Here is a 24,410-nt window from a genome sequence, read left to right on the forward strand (position 1 = left end):
CCATAAGTGAAAATGTGAGCTGACAAGAACATTCATAGGCACAGCAGGATGGAAATACCAAGTTTGTAGGCAGTCTCTGTAACGCAAGTGTATCCAGCATCCAACAGCCAAGCCTTGAATCCCCGCACAGAGCACTGGTGGCTTGTTTATTCAAAGTTTATAATGAGCGTGCTGCAAGTCCACTGCATGATCTTGGGTCCTCAGCAATACACCTGCCAGTGTACCACTTTCTGTAAGTTTGTATTTTTTGGGGGGTCAGAAGCTTTGTTGTACTGGCTCAAGTATACTTTTTTTTTTGTAATTGCAAGACAATACAAAGCACTAACAAAACAAAAAACAGTGAATACAAAGATAAATACATGTGTGTGAGTGTTGTCAGGGGATAAGGGGACATGTCGTCGTATCGTGTGTGTGTGTGTGTGTATACTCTACAGGTTTGAAAGGTCAAAGGATAGGGAAAGAGGAAATTAAAAAAAAAGAAAGAAAAAAGGGAAAGAGAGAATACTTATGGCAAGCCGTTTTAACATTTAATCACTAAGTCCGACTATCCGGAATTACCATTATAGATATCTATAACGTCATTTTGACTAGTAGTAATGTCACTGTGACTAGTATGAATTTTAATTTAAGATATCTGTAACGTCATTCTGACTAGTCAAAACTGAATTACAGATATCTGTAATGTCATTTTGACTAGTCAAAACTGAATTACAGATATCTATAACGTCATTCTGACTAGTCAAAACTGAATGACAGATATCTATAACGTCATTCTGAATAGTCAAAACTGAATTACAGATATCTGTAACGTCATTCTGACTAGTCAAAACTGAATGACAGATATCTGTAACGTCATTCTGAATAGTCAAAACTGAATGACAGATATCTGTAACGTCATTCTGACTAGTCAAAACTGAATGACAGATATCTGTAACGTCATTCTGACTAGTCAAAACTGAATGACAGATATCTGTAATGTCATTTTGACTAGTTAAAACTGAATTACAGATATCTATAACGTCATTCTGACTAGTCAAAACTGAATTACAGATATCTATTACGTCATTCTGACTAGTCAAAACTGAATTACAGATATCTATAACGTCATTCTGACTAGTCAAAACTGAATTACAGATATCTATTACGTCATTCTGACTAGTCAAAACTGAATTACAGATATCTATAACGTCATTCTGACTAGTCAAAACTGAATTACAGATATCTATTACGTCATTTTGACTAGTCAAAACTGAATTACAGATATCTATAACGTCATTCTGACTAGTTAAAACTGAATTACAGATATCTATAACGTCATTCTGACTAGTCAAAACTGAATTACAGATATCTATAACGTCATTCTGACTAGTCAAAACTGAATTACAGATATCTATTACGTCATTCTGAATAGTCAAAACTACAGTTACAGATATCTGTAATTCAGTTTTGACTAGTAAGATTCAAACTATTTTTGCCATTCATGTGTATGGGGTTTGTCATTATAGATATCTACAATTACATTATGACTATCTATAATTCCAGTTTGAGATATCTACAACGTCATTTTGACTAGTCCTAATTCAGTTACAGATATCTACAATGTCATTTTGACTAGTCATAATTCAGTTACAGATATGTACAACGTCATTTTGCCTAGTCATAATTCAGTTACAGATATCTACAATGTCATTTTGACTAGTCATAATTCAGTTACAGATATCTACAATGTCATTTTGACTAGTCCTAATTCAGTTGCGGATATCTACAACGTCATTTTCACTAGTCATAATTCAGTTACAGATATCTACAACGTCATTTTCACTAGTCATAATTCAGTTACAGATATCTACAACGTCATTTTCACTAGTCCTAATTCAGTTACAGATATCTACAACGTCATTCTGACTATCTGAAACTCAATTCAAGATATCTAGAAAGGACCATGTAGATATCTTCAATTGATGATAATTAAAGATATCTTGAACTTGAATTATGACTAGTCAAAATTAAATTGTAGATATCTCAAACTGGAATTACAGATATCCACAATTCAGTTGCAGATATCCGCAATAACAATTGCAGATATCCGCAACTACATTGTAGATATCTATAATGACAAACCCCATACACATGAATGGCAAAAATAGTTTGAATCTTACTAGTCAAAACTGAATTACAGATATCTGTAATTAGAGTTTTGACTAGGCAAAATCTAATTACAGATATCTTGAATAAGAGTTTTGACTAGGCAAAATCTAATTACAGATATCTTGAGTCAGAGTTTTGACTAGGCAAAATTATGTTGCAGATATCAGTAATGAATATCCAGTCTAGCGATTAAATGTTAAAACGGCTTGCCATAAATAGCCTACTCGTACTCGTACTCGTCGTCCTCCGCTTATCCGGGTCCGGGTCGCGGGGGCAGCAGCCTCAGCAAAGAAGCCCAGACAGTCCTCTCCCCAGCCACTTCCGTCAGCTCTTCCGAGGGAACCCCGAGGCGCTCCCAGGCCAGCAGGGCGATGTAATCCCTCCAGCGTGTCCTGGGGCGGCCCCGAGGTCTCCTCCCGGTTGGACATGCCCGGAATACCTCCCAGGGGAGGCATCCGGAAGGCATCCTTACCAGATGCCTGAACCACCTCAACTGGCTCCTCTCGATGTGGAGGAGCAGCGGCTCTACTCCGAGTTCAGAGGGAATATTAAAACTAATTCCATTTTTGCCGTTACCACCAATAAAACTAAACAATAATTAATAATACTACTGTCAGAGGCAGTGTCCCCCTCGTCCGCCGGCAGCGAAGCAGTACCAGAATAGGTCAGCAGGGAGTCTGGCTGGATCAACCAGATTATTGTTGCATGTAATTGTTACTGATATGAAGTTTGGGCTAAAATTTTATATTGCTACAACTACTGTTCCCATATTGTTTTGTCTACGGATTATTTATTTTTGTTATTACTATTATTATTATTATTATTATTGTTATTATTATTATTATTCCAGGTTGGTTTCATTACTTCATTTCGACTGATCTGTCCGACTTTGGGTCACCCCAGACCCTTTTGGCTCAAATATATTTGCAGAAAAATACTTTCAAACATTATAATCAGGAATCCAACTTTGCTCACGTTGGACTATCCACAAAATCTTACAAACAAATTAAGTTTTAGTAAAAATAGGTGACTGTGTGAGCACAGTGTCAGAGAGATTTGGTGTGCTATTTTTGGTTCTGCAGCACATTTTAAAATAGTTGCTATATAACTTTTTGTAGCGGGGGACACAAGGACACAGCGAAAAATTTGGCCAGGCAAAGTGAGAGCACCTGAGCTGCTAAGAGGCTCATAGAGTACAGGTTTGTGTGAGCCTCAGTCTGGATTTGTGATCACCCCTGTGCACATGCTTGCCTGGTAAGCTGAACAAACCTAGTGTTTTAAGTAGATTTTATAGTTAAGATAGCATAGGGGTACAAATACACCCTGAGGTACTGTTTTTTTTTTTCTTCAAAAATGACAAATACAAAAGATGGGTCTGCCAACAATTAATTGTTTCTTTTCATAAAGGGTCCTAACGATCCAAGGGAAATGGCAGAGAAAAGGTAGAAATGTCTTTTAATATTAAACAAGGCTTGTCTGGTTGGACAAAGATTAACCTGTGTTGTGTTCAATTCACAGGCAAAGTGCTGACTGCCGTTTATTTTCTATCCTATTTTATGGTAGTCATTGTAAATTGTTTTATCTGATTTTAGTAACTTTATTAACGTATGGTTTTATCTTTTACTGCAGTTGGTGTTGGCCTCCAGTAAAGGAGGCAGCTGGAGCAATGGGAGTTCACCTGTTGAGTTGTGGTGACATAATTTAAGGTTTAGAGTGTCACTGGTAGTAGTTTGGGTGTTTTTCTGTTGGGAAAGGGGTTTATTTTGTGTGTAGTTTTGGTTATCCTATTAATTGCTTTTATGATATTTCTGTTAGGGATCCTGAATTCAAAAAAGCCTGTTATGGCATTTTGACTCACACTGACTGCTGGCTTCATTATTGAAGTTCTGTGTTTATGTAAAAGTGAACTTGGGCTATGTTTTGTCTGTAAATGAACCTGTCCTGGTGGCTGTTTAGCTGAGTGAGCAAAGACTGTACAAGCAGATGAGCAATAAAGGAATACTGGAAAGAACTTCTTGACATTGTTTTTAATGGTGGAGATTGAGGATTACAAAGCAAGAGCAGACGTCATCATTCAGTCATTCACAGATAAAATCCCTGATGAAACAATGCATTTTATGGCTTATTACAGCATGCTTGGTGAGCACAGATGATGATTACAAAAAAGTTGCTCATTTCCATTTGTCTGGGGACAATTTTCTCATGGAAATCAGTAAAAGTAGGCTGCTTATATTCTTCTCTGCTGCAAACTGGGGATAAAATACAGGAAATTATATTCTGTTGTACCCACAGGGAACAAAACAGGACAAGTTAATAAATAGTGTTTCAATTGCCACTATTAATACGTATATAGAGAACCACTGTCACTGTTGGAAATTAGTTGTGTTTCCAGTACTGCAGTGGTGAAATTATTTCTGAGAACTTTTTCTCCAGTGAACATGCAGGTCTATGTGCATCAATCCCTGTTATTTCAAGAAACATTCCAAGTGAAAATGCTGTAATACGACAGCTTATCCACAATAAGCTTCACATAAATCAGTGTTTTAGGCTACATGATTCTGTGATGAATGTGCTGAGTTCAAGGGACTCTAGTGATGGGCTGTCAACCAATGGTTGGATCAGTCAGATCTCCTTAGATAGTCTCACTCAGAATGTAAAAAGCACATACAGATAGCCAACAGTGCTACATACTGTAATCCTGCACTGCTGGGGCTATCTGTGCTCTATTCGGTCACCGATTTGCTAGTATTGGTGGTCATACTGGAAAATTTGTAATAATAATGCACTTAGTGTGAGGGACATTGCAGTATGTCCCCAAACCCCAGCAAGAGATGTGCAGATGTTTATGATCTGAAAAAGCTTGACAATTGCTTGAAATTTAAGATTCTTAAGATTCTCATAAAACTATGTAAAGCCCTGTTTCCACCAAACAGTTTTGGTGTGGTACCTTTGGAACCAAAAGTAACCTTTCAGACATGGCACCTAAACCCTTGCGTTTCCACCACAAACAGTACTCTTTCATGTGGGCGGGGGTTGTTGTCACTCACTGCTCTGTCCAGCACTCGCTGGATGGAAGTCTGCAACTCGTTTATCGTCCGCAGAACGGGGTTGCACAATGACACAAAAATCAGAGCAGTGGGATATTTAAATAGTGGGTTTGTGCATATAGTCCTTCGCAGGCAAGCTCGGGGTTTAGTGTTGCCGGCGCCCACAGGAAAGATGCTGCGCTATGCTTTTTTTTTTTTTTCCCTCCTAGTGAGGATTAGAATATATGCCATTCACATAACCCAGTCAAAATTTATACACACACACATATACATACATATGTATAAACCACTCATTACTAAAAATGTATGTCACATAAAAACCAAAAATTAAGGTGTGTTGATTGATTAACAACCTCAGCTCATACATACATAGTCACATTCCACGTTAAAAGTTGCCGGCAGTCGGCCTGGTGAACAAGCTTATTTTTTAATCTGACTACAGCTTCTGCAAGAGGCAGCAAGACATCCTTTCATTTTAAAGTTACAGTCTACTAATAAAAGTCTCCACGGTATGAACAGTGATTACATGAGCCTCAAAACCAGCCACAGTTCAACCCTGAGCAGAGTGACCATCCGCTATTGACCAATCAATGGACTGCAGTGTTCACAGCTCCACCTTTTAGTACCAGATCTGGTGCTAGGTACCCCAACAGAAGGGGTGTCAAAAATGGGAATGGTATGGAACAGTTCCACTGGTACCATCCACAACTTTTCACAGCAGAAATGGAAAGAAATGTGGACCGAACTGAACTGTACTGTACTGCACTGTACTGCTCGGTGGAAACAGGGCTTAACATACTAGTGCTGGGGGGTATGACCAAAAATTTGTATTATGGTATTTGTTTTTATTTTTCATGTTCTGCTTGACTGGGCCTCCATTTAGGTTTACTGTGCCTTATTCTACTGTCAGGATTACATAAAATACCTATGAAAACATTTTAATGCCATCAAATATACTGAAGGCTGAGATTACATAGGGTTTGCTTGGCCCCACAATCACATGATAATGATGGAACCTGGAAGCATCAAACAGCTGCAGAATGTTAAACCTTTTTACTGTGCAAACTGCAATGTAGTACAAACAGAACAAACAAAAATTGATATTCTAAAAACTTCAACACTGACACTGACACATTTTTGTGAAACAGTAATCGAAGCCTTCAATATATACATAATATTAACATATTTTTATATTTCATGTCCTCCTGACAGTAGAATAAGCCACAATAAACATAAATACTCAAAGTATTTAAGTATTCAAATAGATATCTCTCATATATTCTACTGTATAAGTAAAAATATTCTACTGTATAAGTAAAAAACAAGCCAAACAGTAATTCACATTAAGGTATTTTTGCCCCATTAAGACATACCTTGAATCCAGTGTCTTAACCATTGCTCTGAGTCTCTCTTTCTCTACTGTCTGTAGCCAGACCATATCCTTGAATAGGTGGAGTGTTATTATGTTCATAATCGCGCTCTTCCACTTGATGCAGCACCTCGAACAAATTCACTTCAGGCTATGTCTGACCCTTTGGTTTCACTGTTTCACTGACATCCTCAAATCTGATGACCATAATTGCATATATCAACACGTTTTCTGCTGAAGTGATGATGGACTAAGTTGCTAGTGTTACACCACTGGCAACAACAGCTGCCTGGAAAACTAATGTTATGCTGGATTTCTAAAGCAAAAAAACTTCCTTGGATTTTTTGCCGATATGCCGATACGTAACAACTCATTTGGCCAATAACCAATACTGATTGATTGATAAATCCACTTTTTTCCCCATCTAATTTTAGTGATCATCAAATCTCTTCTGTAGTGGAATTAACATCATATTAAGCATGCATGCTCTTACGATGGCCCACCAGCAGATAGATACATAAAATACAACACTTTTCAAAGTATGTAATATTCATTCATTGTGCAAAATAAGAAAAAGCATGTTGGCCAATTCTGATTCTGTTCATTTTAAAGCCAATATACGCAAAACCGATGATGTGCCAATATTATCGTGCATCCCTAATCCCTAGTCTCTTTTTCTTCATCCTTCACCTCTCTATAAGTTATAAGAAGGGTATGCAGTTGATAGTTCTCCCCTCTCCCATTCAGTGTAGAGTTCTGTTAGTGTGCTCTTCACTGTTTACTGACACACTTCAGCAGCTGTTGCAGCTCTGTAGCAGTATGATGGTAAATGAAAAATTCACATCACCTGGAATACCCAATACCCGTATACTGGATAGACCAGTATGCTGCCCAGCACTATCACATATCATACATATTTACTGGGAAGTCTCCTATAGAATGAAGATTCTTGCTCTCAGTGGACATGTTAAATAGAAAAAAAGAAATAAATGTATGGAAAAGCCTGGTGGTTGACAGCCACATCACCATGCACTGGAGAGTTCAGTGTTTCTTCTGGAGGTGAACAAAGAGAGTGTTAACAAATAAATGAGAGAAAAGCTTGCAAATATATTATGTTTCCATAAGTCATACTAAATGTCTGTACAAAATGTCAACAAATTGAATGTGCAAAGATCTGTATCTCATCCAAACTGTTGTTTCATAAAGTTACATAATGAGCATACATCAGCATTCTGCTACTAGATTTATAAAATGGCAAACACTGCTTCAGGCTTGATTTGTGGGAATCTGATCAAATAATTTCTCACCCTAGTTTTTGGTTTTGTAAACAGTAACATTCAAAGAAGTCCTCACCAACAGCTTGAAGAATGTAAGGATATATAAGCATCAGTAAACTGCAGTGTTTCTTATCTTAACATGTTCATTCAGTCATACAAAAGGCCTGTGTATGAATGGAATCAAATACTGATTCACTCTGTGTATTTGAGGTTGTGTGCTTGTGAATGTTTGTAGAAGGCCCACTACTCCTCTATCTAAAGATATGCCTGTAAACATTTCCTTTTCTTCCTTGTTTTTACATTCCTTGCTTGCTCACTGCAGTAACTCATAATTAAATGAATAAATAAATAAATAAATAAACACAATAGATAGAATACATTCAAGTACATCAGTTCCTCAACACTGGAATGCAAGCAGATTCTGCTTTTGCAGCTTACACCAATCTACAGTCTGTTGCTGGCTGACTGTTTGGTTTGTGGGCTACAGTACGTGCACAGCAGAGTCAGTAACCACATGCACCTCAACCATCTCAAATCGGCTCTATGATGTTGAGTTTTTGTGATCATTTGAACTATCATGGAGCTCAGTGACTCCAGTGTGTTTCCGAGGTAATCTCACCTCACACTGCCCATCCTATACATGACTGTCCTGGGTCACACTCTGCCCACACCTGCAGCAGCTGTGGGCTCACTAATGACCTCAAGTACCTGAGGTACACACACACACACACACACACAGGTTCCCTGCAGGTCATTTCAAAAGACTTCAGAGGTTGTGGTTCAATCATAGTGCAGTGAGGGTGCGGAACAGCTGAGTGAGGCAGAAGACAGATGCAGTGAGCGCAGTGCACTGTTTTGCTAACAGCTTGGTGCTCAGGTCCTGGCAGCTACGCTTGCTGCTAGCTCGCTCCGCTGCCAGACAGAAGTCCCTGAATGAACGGGCAACATCTGCCAGACCTGCAACTGCCTCTGCGTTTCTGCGGTCACACCTTTCACAACCAGAGAACCACAGGCATATACCTGCCAACTCCACCAGGGTCCGGAAACTGTCAGCCAGGGAGTAAAGCATCTCCTCGGGGCTCTGTCCAATCCCCACAACCTTCTGGCAACCTGACATCAGCCGCCGTGCCTCTATCTGGAGCACCCTCTTGTTCTCTGTAAAGTGGGCTGGGCAGGTGTCCCTTGGGTGGCGACCTCCATGGCCTGCCACAGATCGGTCAGCACCACTACTTTCCAGAATGGAGAGGAGCTGGTCCACATCTATGCGCAGTACTTGGAAACCTGTTGGAGGTTCTGGGTAGCGCTGTTGCCCTAACCGACTGATGGTGTTCTTGTGTGTTTGAGACAGGAGATGGTCAGAGGACTCAGACAGTGGTGAGAGGAGAGGACTGAGCTCAGAGGTAGAGGAGGAGAAAATGATGGAGCGTGGGAAGGAGGGAGAGTGAGTGGAGGATGTGGAAAGAAAGGTGGGAATGGTTGGAGAGGTAATAAGAGGAAGACCTGCTCCAGAAGTCTGAGTCACACCGCTGCTCTGTGTGCGACAGGAGAACTCGTAGACTGTCAGCTCCTCGTCAAAGCTGTCCCCGCTGCTGAAGCAGTTGGTATAGACTGTTGGGCAACCACAAGCATCCAGCGGCACCTGCACCTTTTCCACAACTGACTCACATCCAGACGCTAGCACCGAAGTGCAGCCAAAGTCAGACTTCAAGGGCTGGGTAGTCCCCACCTCGACCGGGCTCTTTGTCTGGGATGGATCCTCACAGATAGTAAAAACCCTGCAGCCTGAGGAAAGTGTTGTTGATGAGTTTGAATTCTGCCCTGTAGGCCTACAAAGACCCATCAAAGGTCTGTCGCTACTGGTCCGTCTTACTTTCTGTGGCTGACTATGAAAAGGGAGTGCTGGCCCATTTAGATTCTGTGTGGTCACCACGACCGGAGGGGGGACAGAACGCGACTGATAGTTCAGTTTATAACCTGGAAAGTGTTCACCTGGACTTGTGACCTTCATGTTTGATTCTGGAGCATCTTTTATAGGGCCAGGAGTGTCCATCTTTAGGCCTGAAGTGTCTCTTCGGAGGCTGTTCACTGTGGAGGCTGGAGGCTTGGTTATTGGTCCAGGTGTGTTCTTGACAGTTCCAGTGTACAGGAGCTGATTTTGGTGTTCGGATTTGGGCTCAGTCTGTACAGGCAGTGGAGAGCTTACTTCCTTCACCTCTGACACTGAATGAAAACTCTTAGCTGAGTTTGTTTCAACAAAAAACTCCTCATCCACCTCAGATCCTGTTACCGTTGCATCTGAATCATCTGACTCCACTGATTCTACTGTTGTGCCCGTCTCTATTGTTTGTGTGACATCATCAACATCCGTAACTTTGATGATGATTTCGACGTCGTCCCTACTGCTGTCCTCAGCGGAACTCTGAGTTACATTCCCCAGCCCTGCTTGGTTGATGGTTTCCTGGGAGCGTGATAAATAAAGGGGCAACTTTTGAATCTTCCCCCTTAGTGTGGAGGCAGATAAGCGATTGATAATGCTCGGAGAACAGGTCTGAAAGAGGAAGTTAGTTGGAGAAGGAGGCGCTTTGGAGATATCATGGAATGTGGCTGTGTTAACTAAGCTAGGACAAGCTAAACTACCTTTAGCTTCAGCACTTAGCAAAGTGCAGTCACTTCTGGGTTCGTCTGGATTTTGATATGAATCGGAAGAACTTTGCAATTTAGCGCCTGCGTTAAATGTAGGAGAGGTGGCACTTGTTGCAGCTCCCAGCTTTGCGGTGATAGAGTTTATAGCTCGAGTATAATCAGAATTTACTTGATAAATTCTTTTATGTGCTTCAGTGTTGGTAAGAGACTTGACAATACTTTTAGACTCACCTTTACTAGCTGTAGCTGAATTTCCACTGATGCCATGCTTTGTAACTATGGCCAAGTCATCTTTCTTGTCACTTAAACTAGAATTTAAAGAATTACTCACCTCTTCATCATCAAAAACACTGTCTGAATTGGTGCTGTCAGTAACTTCATCACTGGTAGTTGCAGTAGAGCTAACAACACCAATGGTTTCAACCTCATTAACACCAGTGGTGATGTCTTCACGTAAATGTGCCTTGTTAGTGTGACTCAGTTTGCAGAGTTGCATCTCCTCAGAATTAGAAAAAGACATTGTGGTTGAGGTTCCCGTGTTTTTGCTGCCTCCTTCTTCCCCTACAAAACAGTCACTTTGGGATTTGTGAAGACCTGCTATGGGAGGTAGAGGGGTTGAGGGTGGAGGGGGTGGTGGTGAGTGTGATGGTGGATTTGACGTCTCATAAACACCTTCAAGCATATGTTCTTCTACATATGTGTTTTGCTCTAAGCCAATCAGATGCACTCCCAAAAGGCCATTACTACTCTTTTTATTCACCTCTATCAAACATGTAGACAGTGTGTTGCCCTCTGGCTGCCTCTCAGCACCTAGGGGTGGTCTCTTTGAACTGGATGAGTACCCTATCACCCCCTCTTTCTTCTCTTCTTCTTGCTCCTCAGTGCTTTCTGGCAAAAACATATGTTTAGTGAAAGGTCCATTCCCTGACAAACCCGCTGTCTCTTCCTTCTCTCCCTCCTCTTTTCCCTCACCCATCTCCTTCTGTTCCTCCCCTTCCTCCTTTCCGTCACCCCTTCGATCAGCACTCTCCTTCCCGTCTGGATCAACCCGGCAGCGGACAACGGTGATGGTAGGAGCTGCTACCTTCACAAGATCTGTGACCGATTTGGATTCCATTGCATCAGGTTCCATCTCCATTTCTTGTTTCCTGGTCCTGGAGGGGGCCGGTGGAGCCCTAGTCTGCTCATGGGACTCCAAACCATGTGGAGAGCCAGGTCCATATGAGCAGGGTATGGACAGGATGGGTTTCGACTCGAGCTGAGCCGGTTCCCCTTCAGAGTGAGTCAACGAGGAGACAGTAGGACTGGGATTCAGGGTTTGCGCTGAAGGTTCAGGATCTGAACTCAGCATCTGTGCATCATTGGCTTCTGCCAACAAGTTCTTATGAAGCCTATTAGAGACAAGGCCCTGCATTTCTGGATCTGGCTCTGGATATGACACTCTAGAGGTGTAATCAGTTTCCATGAAGGAACGGCGCTTACGGCATCTTTTTCTGAGCTGGAACAATGTTTCTCTGCCTCCTCCCTCCTCGTCTTCTCCTTTTCTTTCTTCTTCCACTTTTCCATCACTGTCTGCATCTGTCACTGAGACTCTGATGTCACTGAGACTGAGTGTGCTGAGGAAGTCCAGTTTCATCTCTGTGTGAACATCTGCAAGATAGCAAGAAAAAACCTCAGCTAAACTTGTTTTCAAAAAGGTTTATATGAAAATTTGCTTTTAATGTTTCACAAAACAAACTAATTCTTGTGTTCTGTGTGTAGTACACTGAGATAAGAAATAGACAGTAAAGATCAGATGGACTATAATCATGATCAATATGTCACAATAATATAAATAAGCAGTGCTTATTAGTTAGTCAGAGAGAATGTGAGAATGTGTGTGTATGAGGGGGCATAAAGACATACAGCAAGCAGCAGCGACCCACCATCTGACGGGATGGACAGAGAGGGCTCAGCAGGGACAGAGCACCTGCTGAGCAACGTAACACGCCACCTGCGGTCATTTTGACATGACCAGTGGACTTCACTACAAGCCCACTGGCTGTAGATACAAGTGACAAGTTTTACGTCATTTATTTCTAAAACTAGCTACCAAAGATTTGACCAGCAGAGTTACAGGTGACACCATCAGCAGGCCGAAGTCAAGCTCAGATGATCAGTTCACACTGCTGCAACTTTTCTCTGCAACGTTCTAAAATGTTTTCATCTTGTCGTGAATCTGGTCTGCACTGGGCTGTGGATGACATACACTTTAGTGATGATTGGATCTTAAATTGTTTAAAAATGTTTATGAATTTCAACTGGATTTTGTGAACTGAAAATATTCTGTTTCCAAAAAAAAAAAACATGTCAAAGCACTTTTAGTGCTGCAAGAGTGCTTTGACATGTTTTTTTTTTTTGGAAACAGAATATTTTAATTTTAAAAAATAGAGGGCTTGTGCATTGAGTCCTTGTCAGACAAGAGCAGGACTCAATGCACAAGCCCTCTATTTTTTAAATATCCTATTGAGAAAGACTCACTCCAGCCTGTTTTTTTTTTTTTTTTCGTGAAAATGTTAGTGTGCAACCCCATTCTGTGGTTGATAAACAAGATGCAGACACTCCTCTGCGTCACCAGTGAAAAGGAAATACAACCCCACCCACATGTAAGAGTATTGTCTGTGGTGAAAACAACAGATCTCGGGTCTTGGTACATGTTCATACCGGTTACTTTTGGTTCTAAAGGCACTATACCTAAAGTTTTACACGGAAATGGGGCTTAAGTGTCATGGAGGAAATGCTGTCTCAAGAGAGCATGATGCACTGGGCTCTAAAGGCTCTATAGTCTGAATCTATGTAGTCAGTGGACCACGTCCAAGTCACTGTTCCAGTAAGTGTAGCCAGAAGTGTGGTCTGCTATTTTCCTGGCAATTATGTGACATTGCTCTATGTGGATTTAAAACAACCACTAGATGGCAGCAGAAAGCTGAAGTAACAGCCTGTGTTTTCATCACTTTACAGGGTCGGAAATGACAGAAGATTCATGTGATCAGACTCACAACAAAAACTCACCTCTTGGTATGGCCCCTGAGGTCGAGTCTTCCGGCGAGGTGAAGCCATCTCTGGCATCAAAGAACTCCTCATCAGAGCTGCTGTCTCCAAAGCCAGGTGGTGGCTGAAGGATGGGGACAGGCTCCAGGTCAACCGCCTTAGCTGGATCTCCCTCCTGGTCCCAGTCTTCTCCCTCATTCTGATGCAGGGGGTGGGGAAGACTGCGGGCGCTGTCGGGGGTGATGTTGGAGCAGAGTTTGTAGTAGCAGCGAGCATCGCTTTGGTCAAAATTAAACACATAGTCCATGTGGGAAGAGGGGGAAGATGGAGAAAGGGATAGTGGATGTTCTTTAACACTGCCCTCCTTGCTTTCGCTTCCTCTTTCACCTGCTCCTCTTTCTGACTCCCCTGTTTCTTTCAACATACTCCTCCTCCTCCTCCTCCTCCTCCTCAGCTCCTCTTCTTCATCTTCTTCCTCACTGGCCTCTGGAGGACTTGGCAGGAAATCCACAAGGCGGGAGAGGTCAGCGAAACACAGGGAAGTGTCATCAGAGCAGAGGTTACCTGGATATTTTTGGTTGTGGTGAAGACTCGAAGAGGGGGAGATGGGAGTGAGGAGTTGGGGATCGGCTCCGTCGCCTGACCTCCTGCAGCCTCCTCCTTTGTCTTGAGTTGTGAGGTGGATGAGGGGATGGGCATGAGCTGGTGGCGGGGCAAGGAAGTGGGGCCCAATGTGTTTATAAGTGTATGGGTGAAGGTGGAGGGGAGCGTGGCTTTGGGCAAGAGTTTGAGAAGAAGCACTGGGGTGGACAGAGGAAGAAGAACATGAAACAAAGTCATCTTCCTCCAAAGCATCGAGGGAGTCACTGGAGGGGCTGGTGAGGACACGAGAGTCAGTATTACAAGAATCTGATGCTTCTGACACAGATGGCTGCTCTTCTGCTGCTCGCACTGCTTCTCCACCTCCCGTTTCACCTTGTTGTCCCACTTTTCCCCCATGGTCCCCTGAATCATTGTCTGTTATCTGGATCGGCATTTGGGGACCATCATGCATTCTCTCCTCCGACTCCTCCTTCTGCTCCGTATCTTCATTCTCACTCTCTTTATTCTTATCTAGGGGAGAATTTTCCTTTTCGGGGTCAGCATCCTTTTCTTCCTTTTGCTTTTTATCCTCCCAAGGTGTATCCCCCTTTTCTTTGCCATCTTTGTTTCTTCTTGTGTTTTTGTCTTTCCTTTTTCTTCCCTCTGGGTCTGATGAGGACCTGACACGAGGGCAGGGCTTGTCGTCATGAGACACCTGTGTGACCAGTGGTTCCATGTCCAGGTCTGAGGAGTCTGAGTCGCTGCCACACCGTGACACATAACCTGTGACCGGACACCAACACGAAAACAAGACAACAGTTATTTATTGATTACAATATCCTGCTTTGAGACTTTATGGATGGATGCATCATTGTTATGGCTGTACATTACTGTCAATGTGTACCTTCCTCAGCAGACACTCTGTGCTTCCTGGAGTCATGTATCCAGGGGAAGATGTTGAGGTTAGGGTCAACAAACACTCGACAGTACCCTGCTATTAGGCAGGACATATCTTTGGCGGCTGCTGACTCCAATAGCAATGTGATGGGCTTTTTATGAGAAAAGAGACAAGATGATATGAGATAATGAGATGAGGAAAGAGAGGGAATGGAAAGACAGTTTCACCAGGGGAAAACACTTGGCACACAGTAATCCTGTCTTATCCAAAAGGCTCATTATACTGATTAAAAATCTGTTTTTCTTCTTTTCATACTAATGTCTGCACATTGTTTACAGGAGAGTACACCAAATAACGCAACTGGTTATTCAAAAAAAAAAAAACAATTTTGAATTAATTGATCTCAATAAAAAACCCATCTACATGTTAAATGATTGTATGCTCAAAGTATTGTTAAGCAGTTTGATTGGTGAGCTTCAGGCCTAAATCTCCTGTGACCGAACTGCAGGTGCATCTAACTGCACCAACAAAGGGTGAACAAATAATGCTAATTGGTATGCAACCTATAATAACCCAATTTTATAGCAGTGCTTGTTAGAGTTGAGTCAATTTATGGTTTTGCTGGTCCGATCTGGTGTAGGAGCTTAAACTGGTTTGATTTTATGCAAACCAGTTGAACCAGTATTTGTCACCATGACATGTTTTGACAAATTAAAAAAGTAGCCTACATCATCAACCTGCGCTGATGGCATCACAGCGCTAAATCCAACTCATTGCATTAGTTATAAGCTATATGATAGCGTGACTAATATAATAATATTTTTATAAATGGACTAACAGAACCACTAGTGTCTGACAGGCTGGGTGCTGTTTACTGCTGAACTGAGGTCAGTGTCGTCAACATGAAGGAGATTAAATTTCAGTACAGGTGGGAGGGGGGAGAGCGGCGCACACTGTTTACATAAAAGTTCATGTGTTTTTTGGGGCGATGAGATGAGACATGGCAGATGGGCTGATATGACAACATTTTGGATTTGCAACCAATGAAAGAGGTGTCCTAACTGGATGAAACAGAAATTTCATCAGACGCCATATTTGTATTCATTCCTGTCTCTTGCTTTGAAAGCAACTCAACGGAGGAGGAATAGCTGATTCAGGAAGTTGAAATGAGGAATCATTTATATGAGACCTTCTTAGGCCCCAATCACACAGAAAGCATTTTAGCAGCTGGAGGCGGCTTTTTGTAATTATTTTTAATGAAAATTAAGCTTTTTGCTTGTTACTGCATTGCTATGTGCCTCACGTTTCTGCGCTCTAGGTGCCTACCGTTTTAACCAGAGCGCTCTGAACTCCTCAAGCTGAAAAACTTCAACTCAGAGTGGAAAAGCGCCCCACATCATCTCTCTCTCTTATCCATGAAGCGGGCCTTCTGTGGTGATCATGACAACAAGTTTACAGTTGGTAAACAATTGAGGAGAAAGTGGTGGTAGTGGTTGCTGGATACCCAGAGCTATGTGACTTTACAAATCACAGTCACCACCATCTCAATAAAAACACATAAGGTGTGGAAGCATATAAGTGAAGTACTTGAAACGACCATCATGGAGGCAAAACTCCTGGACCAGCTGGTGGTACTTCCCCAGGATCCACCCTCTTTTTTGGGGTCTCATGTACCCACACAGATCTCTGTTCCCTGTGCCCAGCAAACCATTTGCTGACAGCCTCTCACTCTCAACCAGAGCTACAGCAAGTACCCTCTGCCTGTCCATTTTAGGAACTAGACACTAATGACTGTGAAAACAATAAACACCAATAAACAAACAACAATAAAAAGGCACAGCAGGTGTTTTTTAACTAATGGCATTCCATTAAATTAAAAAAAGGCTGTGCACCTTGAGATTTGCAACCTGCAAAATGCTTTCTGTGTGATTGTGGCCTTATTCCACTACAAAAACCTAATAACAGTGGCAATTGGATGGAGGGAAGATGAAAGGTTATAAGCTAGGCTACCTGCTGTTGGCTATATTGTTTGTCATTTCATGTAGATATTACAATGTTAAAATGTGTCTGCTTTCATTTTATGTTTTTTCTGTTTAAAAAAGTAACATTACAAACGGAGGAAGATAGCTGGTAGGCTACTCACTCATCTTTTAAGTGGTTTCATCCCTAGTCTGATCTCGAGTGCACAGCTGATAGATTCGGGGTTAGATTACGTGATGTAACAGCAGTGCATATTTAATGGATTGAATGTGGACAGACAGCTCAGATGTTACGTGATGCTATGCCATAGTCAAACACTAGCTGACAGTGTTGGGATACAGTGTCATTATGTTCCACACAGGAGCGGCTGCTGAGTCAAGAGGGACAACCGGTAAAATTTGGTATACCGGTCCAGTCTGGTGTTTGGCTTAATATTGAACTGGTTTGAAAATGTTCACATCGGGCCAATCCCAGTGCTTGTAATGCTGATTCAGTTTCTTCACATTAAATGTGCTTTTGGACAATGTTTAAAGTGTGTGTGTGTGTGTGTGTGTGTGTGCGTCTGTGTATTTCTGCTCTTACCTTAATATCCTGCAAGTATATTTTGACCAGGCTGACCTTGTCAGATTCAGGCAGCAGCTCAATGCGTGTGATGCTACTGAACTCTGTGAGGTTGGACAGGATGCTCAGTTTGTGATTGACCACCTGACTCACCCCGTAGCGTGCCCCCACCAACAAGGTCACCATTGACTCCCTGTCCTGAAGCTGAATGGCGGGGGAGTCATTGAACAGATAGACGGAGGAGGAGGAATTGTAGACAATGAGAAGATTCAAACTTCAAACAACCACACCTCAACAATAAATAAATAAACATATACAGTGAACAGTTAAAAAATCCTACCATCATGGTGGCACTGAAGGATTTCCCTCCAAATGACTTGAGATCACTCAGCTCCTCTAGGTAGTTTATCCGTGTCTGATCCACTGACAGACCCTTCTGCTTGGGATCATTCTGTGATTGGCTCTTCTTCATATGGTAGCTGATGGCCTTCCTCAGATCTTTTTCTCGCATATTCCTCAACAAGGTGGATGACACAAAGTTCTCTATGCCCCACGTCTTCCTGGAGCAACACAGAAACACAGACTGACAGTTGTGTGAACAAGACTTGAGAGCTGAAACTGCATTTAGGATGTGTGAATTTAAAGTAAATATGAATGGCATAGCTTTCCCTTCATCCCAGACCTTTTTGTGAATCCTTTATGCCCCTCACCTGAGGGACTGAGTGCTACAAGGCCGCAGCTGTACTACACAACTTGTGTAACTGTGTGACTGTTAGGCAGCTGCTCAAAAAAAACATGTTCAGTGAATATTTATTATTGTCCCTGCAAAAAAGTAGTGCCAGCATGGAACCCCACTTTGCTTTGTGGTCTAAGAGAAAGATCCATTTTAAATATAGTTTCATTCAGTTTATCTAAATTTAATTTAAAATGTGTGTCTCACGTGATCATCTTCAAGTTGGTCTTTGGTGACTGTCCACAGCTTGCCAGTCTCTCCTGGATGTGCAGCGCAGCGAGACGCAGTGCGGTGTTACACCTCATCTCTACTGCAAAACGCTCTTGCAGCACATCATTCACCCCCTAACACACACACAGACAGACAAAAGGAAAAACAGTCAAAAAACAACATTACTAATCTGTAAAAAATACATAGCGATATCTAAAACACAAGCTACGCCAGAAAAACAAACAAACAAACAAAAAAACAAAAACAAAACTGCTACAACAAGATGCAGTGAGCAGCAGCAACAGCAACCTACCGCCCAACACCGTCCCACCATGAGGACGGAAACAGAGGGCTCTATTGGGACGGAGCACCTGCGGTAATGAGCGAACACACTGTCTGTGGTCTAATTTGACCAGCAGACTTAACTATAAGCCGATTGGCTGTTGAAATAGGCGACCAGCCTTACGTTCTCAGACCAGCCACCAGCGATTTGTCCAGCTGAGGTGCAGGTGACACCATCAGCGGCTTGAGTCAAGGTCAGACTGGCCAGTTCACACTGCTGCAACTTTTCTCTGCGACACTCTAAAACAGTTTTGTCTTGTCATGAATCATTGGTTTGAACTGGGCTTAAATGTGAAATGTTTCACGTTACAACAGGTCTAATTGTATACTGTTACAAAAACAAAAGTTAATTTTATCTATTTATTTTTTTTTTACAAGAAAAGTTTCTTGTAATAACATGAAAAGCTGGTGTGACGTAATAACATTAAAATAACCTTTACAATTATGTTTGGTACACATTTCAAGACTATCCATGGTTTGTAAACTACTGGTATTTGCAGAATTTAATAAATATCCAGAAACTTTGTTTGTTTAAAAAATATCAAGAACTTACTGTAATCTGTGTACTATTTTTAAAGGCTCCATACAGTTATTAATATTTTTCTATTTATACATCATGCTATTTTACTGACATGCCATTTTAAGTGCCCCTTCATTTAATTTACGTGCCTGAGTGTTTTGTGGTCTGTATTGTGTTTTTATTTTGTTTTATTGTATACTCCGGGAATACCTCCTAATCTCATTGTTTTGCACTGCAGCACAATGACAATAAAGTCTATTCTATTGTGGAACGGGGCAGGAATAAAACTGTCAAAGCAAGATAAGCTTCAGTCTGCTCATTTACATCATAGTAAAATGTGTCAACTGCACCCATAACTTGACTTTTTGGGGAACTTAATGATAAAATGTGAAAGTCATTAATTCTAACATGTTTCAGAATGGTGTGCAGAATTACAGTAACTGCTGCAGTCTGAAGTTTATATGTGGGTCAGCAGTTTACTGATGTACCTGCAGGTAGAGGTACTCAAAGGCAGTTGGATCCTCCTGCAGCAGCGTCTGGAGGGTTTTGGGCATAAAACAAACACGGAACAGACATCTGTAGTCATGGGCTTCTTTCTTCTGAACCACCTAAACAAACACACACACATGCACACATTGCTTCAAATGTATTTCTCTGAATGCAGGTAAAAACTTCAGTACTGTCACAGATTGCACCCACTTCCAAATGTGTACAATTGAGGAGACAAGACATGTCAAACACTTATTGCAGATTTAGTATGTGTGTGTGTGTGTGTGTGTGTGTGTGTGTGTGTGTCTGTGTCTGTGTGTCTGTGTTTCTATCTATGTGTGTCTATCTGTGTGTGTTAGGGTGACCAGATCCAAACAAACCAATGTGGACAATTAACATATCAGTGTGGGACACATTACCAATGCTGAGAGGTAGTGGGTGAATTATATATGTATACTGGGGTGGGAATCACCAGAGGATCCTCAATACGATATCATTGCGATTTTAAATATGCTACAATATGCTGAGTATTGCAATAAAATACATTGTGATATATTGCGATTTATCACCTTTTCTCAACTATAAATTACGTGTGTGTGTGTGTGTGTGTGTGTGTGTGTATGTGTACCTGCTGTATCCTCTCCTCATCATGTAGCAGCAGTAGTTTGGTAATGCTGTGCTGCTGCTCCAACACCAGGGAGAAGTGTTCAATATGGCTAAGGGAAAGCTTTTCCTTCAGTGTCATCACAATGTCCTAATATACAGGGAAAATTACATCTTGAGAGACAATAGTTTATGACATCAGGGAACAATTGCTGAGGTGAGCAGAGCTGAGGTTTTAAGGTCTCAATGAAGCAAGCAAAAGTCTGAGCAGTTGAGGAAACTGGTGTACAGTGCATCTGAAAATGGAAAAAAAATTTAAGTAAATCACATCAGGTTTGACTTTTAAATCAGAATATAAATTCAATCCAATATCATCTTTGTTAAATAGTTAGATTTTCATATAAAGTTTACTGCAGACTTGACACTGCATCCCATGGATTCATATTTATTGAGTTGGCTTCCTTGACTCCTACAGTCAAAATATTTTGTTATATTAAGTGAGAATTAAAATTGTCTTCAGTTTTTGACCCAATTAAGAAACACAGAGAATACTTCCATTACCTGAACACATCATGGACCTCAGCTTCTTCACTGAACCACCAAAACTCTAATACAGCTGTTAAGTATCCAGTAAAAATAATAAATCATAATAAATGGATATCAAAATGGTAGCCTGCATCATAGTACCTTGACTGTGGTGTTGGGGTCAAATTTGAAGGCCTTGGTCTGCCCATTCTCCAGATACACCTTCAGAACATTGGGCAGGAAGAGCAGTGAGTTGCCCTATGGAGCAGGCATGGTGTCAGAGGTCAGGGGAAGTGTCAAATCAAACTGTGAGGGGCATAAAGCTTTCTGCTTCAGGAGGATTGAAAGTAACAGCCTGACAGGGACATTTTTGACAGAGTCAAGCAAAGACAGCAGATTGTCTCTCTGTTTGAGACGTAGATTTCATTAGATGTTTTTTTGCCTGTTGGAATGTTTGTCTTAGACAATAATATCATTACTTAATCAAAACCAAAGATTACAAAGTGAATTACAAGGAATAAAAGACAGAATAAGAGAAATATACACTTAAACATGTTACTTATTGTATGTATTGTAAAAATACATATATAAAGTAGCCTGCATGCACACATACAGAGAAACTGACCTAAATTGAATAAGGTAACAAAAGCCTGTTGATATGAATACATTGTCAGAGACTTAAAAGAAGCTAATTTTGCAAGTCTGAGTTTGTCAGGAAGACTGTTTGACAGCGTCAGCAGCAACAGTTTGCCCCTGTTTAGTCTTTAAACTTGACATGTTAACAGCCAACTGGTTTCTGCCTGACAACATCAGACAGTTATTCAGAGACACAGTCAGGGCCAGACCAACAACTTCTCTGAGAGAGTTAAGTCCTAAATTCGATTCTGAAATAAAGTGGTAGTCAATTTCAAGATATTAATCAAAATTAAAGTGATACCGATTTTCCACCAGCTTTGTATCATAACGAGGGTAGTCTTTTTCTTCTATTTCTTCTATTTGATAGGGACGATGCAATTTCACATAGTTCCAGTACAGACTATGAGACTAATGTGTTGCTCAGAGAGTTTATAGCTATTGCTAATTTACAACTCTTGTCCCCAGTTGGGCTTTTACATGTAGGTCTACAATGTTATTAAAATCTACAGTTTTAAACATCACAAAACCACAATACAATATAACATGGAAGGCACAAATAAATTACATATACCACAATACACACACTACAATACACATACCACAGTACATATACCACAATACATGCAGTATACCACAGTTTACATTCTACAGTACACATACCACTACAATACAGACATCACAACACATACCACAATACATTATGCTGAAATACACAATACACTGATACACTTACACTAATACCTCTTAGAAATCTGTGCGCAATTAGCTCTGATTTGCCTTTAGCCAGCACTTAACCTTTGTTGTGAAGGATTTTAAATCTGTTATCAGTTTGATTTCAGTTGGTAATGTGTTTCAGAGTTGACGGCCCTTTATGGAAAAAGCTGACTGTCCATGTTTAGCATTTAGGATCTCAGTAACTTTGCTGGCCCTACAGCTGCTCTTCAAACTACAGATTATATTTCTGCATTTGTTTGTCTCTCTCTCTCAAACTCAGACCAACCTTCGATCAAACAGTAAAACTAAGCAGTGCTGATCAAACATAAACCAAGATTCTGTTACTGTGTTGGTTATTTCTCACCTAAATGTATTCAGAAACATATTTTAGTGCACTTTTTGGCTGTAATACGCGACTATGTGAAAAGGAAATAGGCGGCAATACTGTTTCCTACATTGTAAAAATAGGTCTGAAAAACCTCCGATCAAACGGTAAAACTAAGCAGTGCTGATAATATATGAACCAAGATTCTGTTTATGCATGGCCTATTTCTTGCCAGCAGTGTTTTTAGAATATATTTTTGCTTACTGTTTACCTGCAATACAAGATTGTTTGTTTCCTGCCAGCCACCATATTGTTTCTTGCGTCAAATGGACGAGCTCACTTTATGTTACCCACCAGCAGGTGCATTTATTTGTCCAGTGCAGCTCAGTACATTCTGGTAGTTGTAGGTTTTCTACCTCTTAAGCAAAAGCAAATGCCAAAGTCCTATTTTTCTGTTTTCTCTGGTCGTGCAGCACCAGTTTCAAAAATATGTGCATCTTTGTTCTGCAGAGACAGCCCAGTTTTATGAAAAGACCATCTTTCCAGCAGCGAGATACTTCTTTAACGTTAGAATCAAATAACACACCTTGTTTGATCAAACACCTAGGGGTGTGTCGATTTTCAAATTTTAATCAAATTTCCAGAATATTGGGAAAAAAATCTTTTTAATTTGCTAACATTATACAAATGTCAGGAGTTGTGTAATGGAGATAAACAGCTGGTGATGTTAATTTGTCAGTTGTGTCATTGCAAAAGAAGAAGATGCAATAAGATGATACCATTAAAGAGTGTCAGTCAAAGCTCAAATGGTTGAAAACTATGTCAAAAACAGGATGGAAATATGACATTTCTGTTTGTTCATGTAATAATTTGAGGACATTTTGACATTTTCTTCTCTGCTACACATAGATCTGCTGCTATTTTTAGTCTCGTCTGTGAAGATTCAGAGGGCGTTTAAGTCACATGCTTTGCATGGATGTTTCCATTGTCACATTTTGCTACTGTATCACTATTTGCTTTGATCCATGCACACATTTTTCCACATAAGCCAAGCATGAAAACATTTTTGTGTTTTTTGTTATTGAATTTACTGCAATTCCTCTTTCTGTGATTGAAGTTCACATGAAAACAAATAGATGGAAATGCACCAAATGGCATGTGTATCAGTTCTATTGATATGTAATTGGATACAGTTTACAGGCAGTTCTGCTTTCACACCTAAAAATTATTGTAATTTTAAATTAGCCAAATTAACAAAGTAAAATAGCTGCACACATTCTAAAATATTTACACAGAAGAGAAATTAACCGTGTCTCACTTTCATCTCTAGTAACAGAGCATTTCCTTCCATCATAACCTCTGCTTTCAAATTTTAGATAACCCCTCCCTTGTCATCCTCCCATTTTCCTATTTGTCTTGTTTCCTCTCCATTTTAATGATAACACACACACACACACACACACACACACACACACACACACTGTATGTCTCTCCCTAATCTGATGCTTATTGTCCTGTAATCACAGACATGAGAACTGGAGGATGAGGCAGATATTGATCGGTGTTTTCTCTGTGATTAGTAATGGGCACTCAAGCCTCTGTGGTCCTCCTCATCCAGCTAATTTCACATCCGCTGGCAGGATGGGAACTCTTACCAACCACAGCAAGGCTTATGAGAGAAAAACTGCATACAGTATGGAAAAATACTGACCAATTATAAAACATCACTATTCGTCATTATACAAAGGTACAAATGGCAATAATAAATCCCACTTTAA

General features: G+C 40.8%; 1 protein-coding gene across 1 annotated transcript in view; it reads right to left on the minus strand.

The window, feature by feature from the left end:
* Positions 1-7,001: 7,001 nt before the first annotated feature.
* Positions 7,002-24,410, minus strand: part of frmpd1a (FERM and PDZ domain containing 1a) — a 79,692-nt gene continuing 62,283 nt past the window's right edge. Inside the window, exons 8-16 of the mRNA XM_033625214.2 lie at positions 21,120-21,215; positions 20,458-20,583; positions 19,829-19,948; positions 18,476-18,612; positions 17,876-18,095; positions 17,557-17,739; positions 15,001-15,145; positions 13,536-14,879; positions 7,002-12,134 (exon numbers count right to left, since the gene is read on the minus strand). Coding sequence (XP_033481105.2) covers positions 8,626-12,134; positions 13,536-14,879; positions 15,001-15,145; positions 17,557-17,739; positions 17,876-18,095; positions 18,476-18,612; positions 19,829-19,948; positions 20,458-20,583; positions 21,120-21,215 — 5,880 coding nt within the window. The 3' untranslated portion in view covers positions 7,002-8,625. The remainder of the gene's footprint in view (positions 12,135-13,535; positions 14,880-15,000; positions 15,146-17,556; positions 17,740-17,875; positions 18,096-18,475; positions 18,613-19,828; positions 19,949-20,457; positions 20,584-21,119; positions 21,216-24,410) is intronic.

This window comes from Epinephelus lanceolatus, chromosome 3, assembly GCF_041903045.1.
Source record: "Epinephelus lanceolatus isolate andai-2023 chromosome 3, ASM4190304v1, whole genome shotgun sequence".
Taxonomy (NCBI): Eukaryota; Metazoa; Chordata; class Actinopteri; order Perciformes; family Serranidae; genus Epinephelus; species Epinephelus lanceolatus.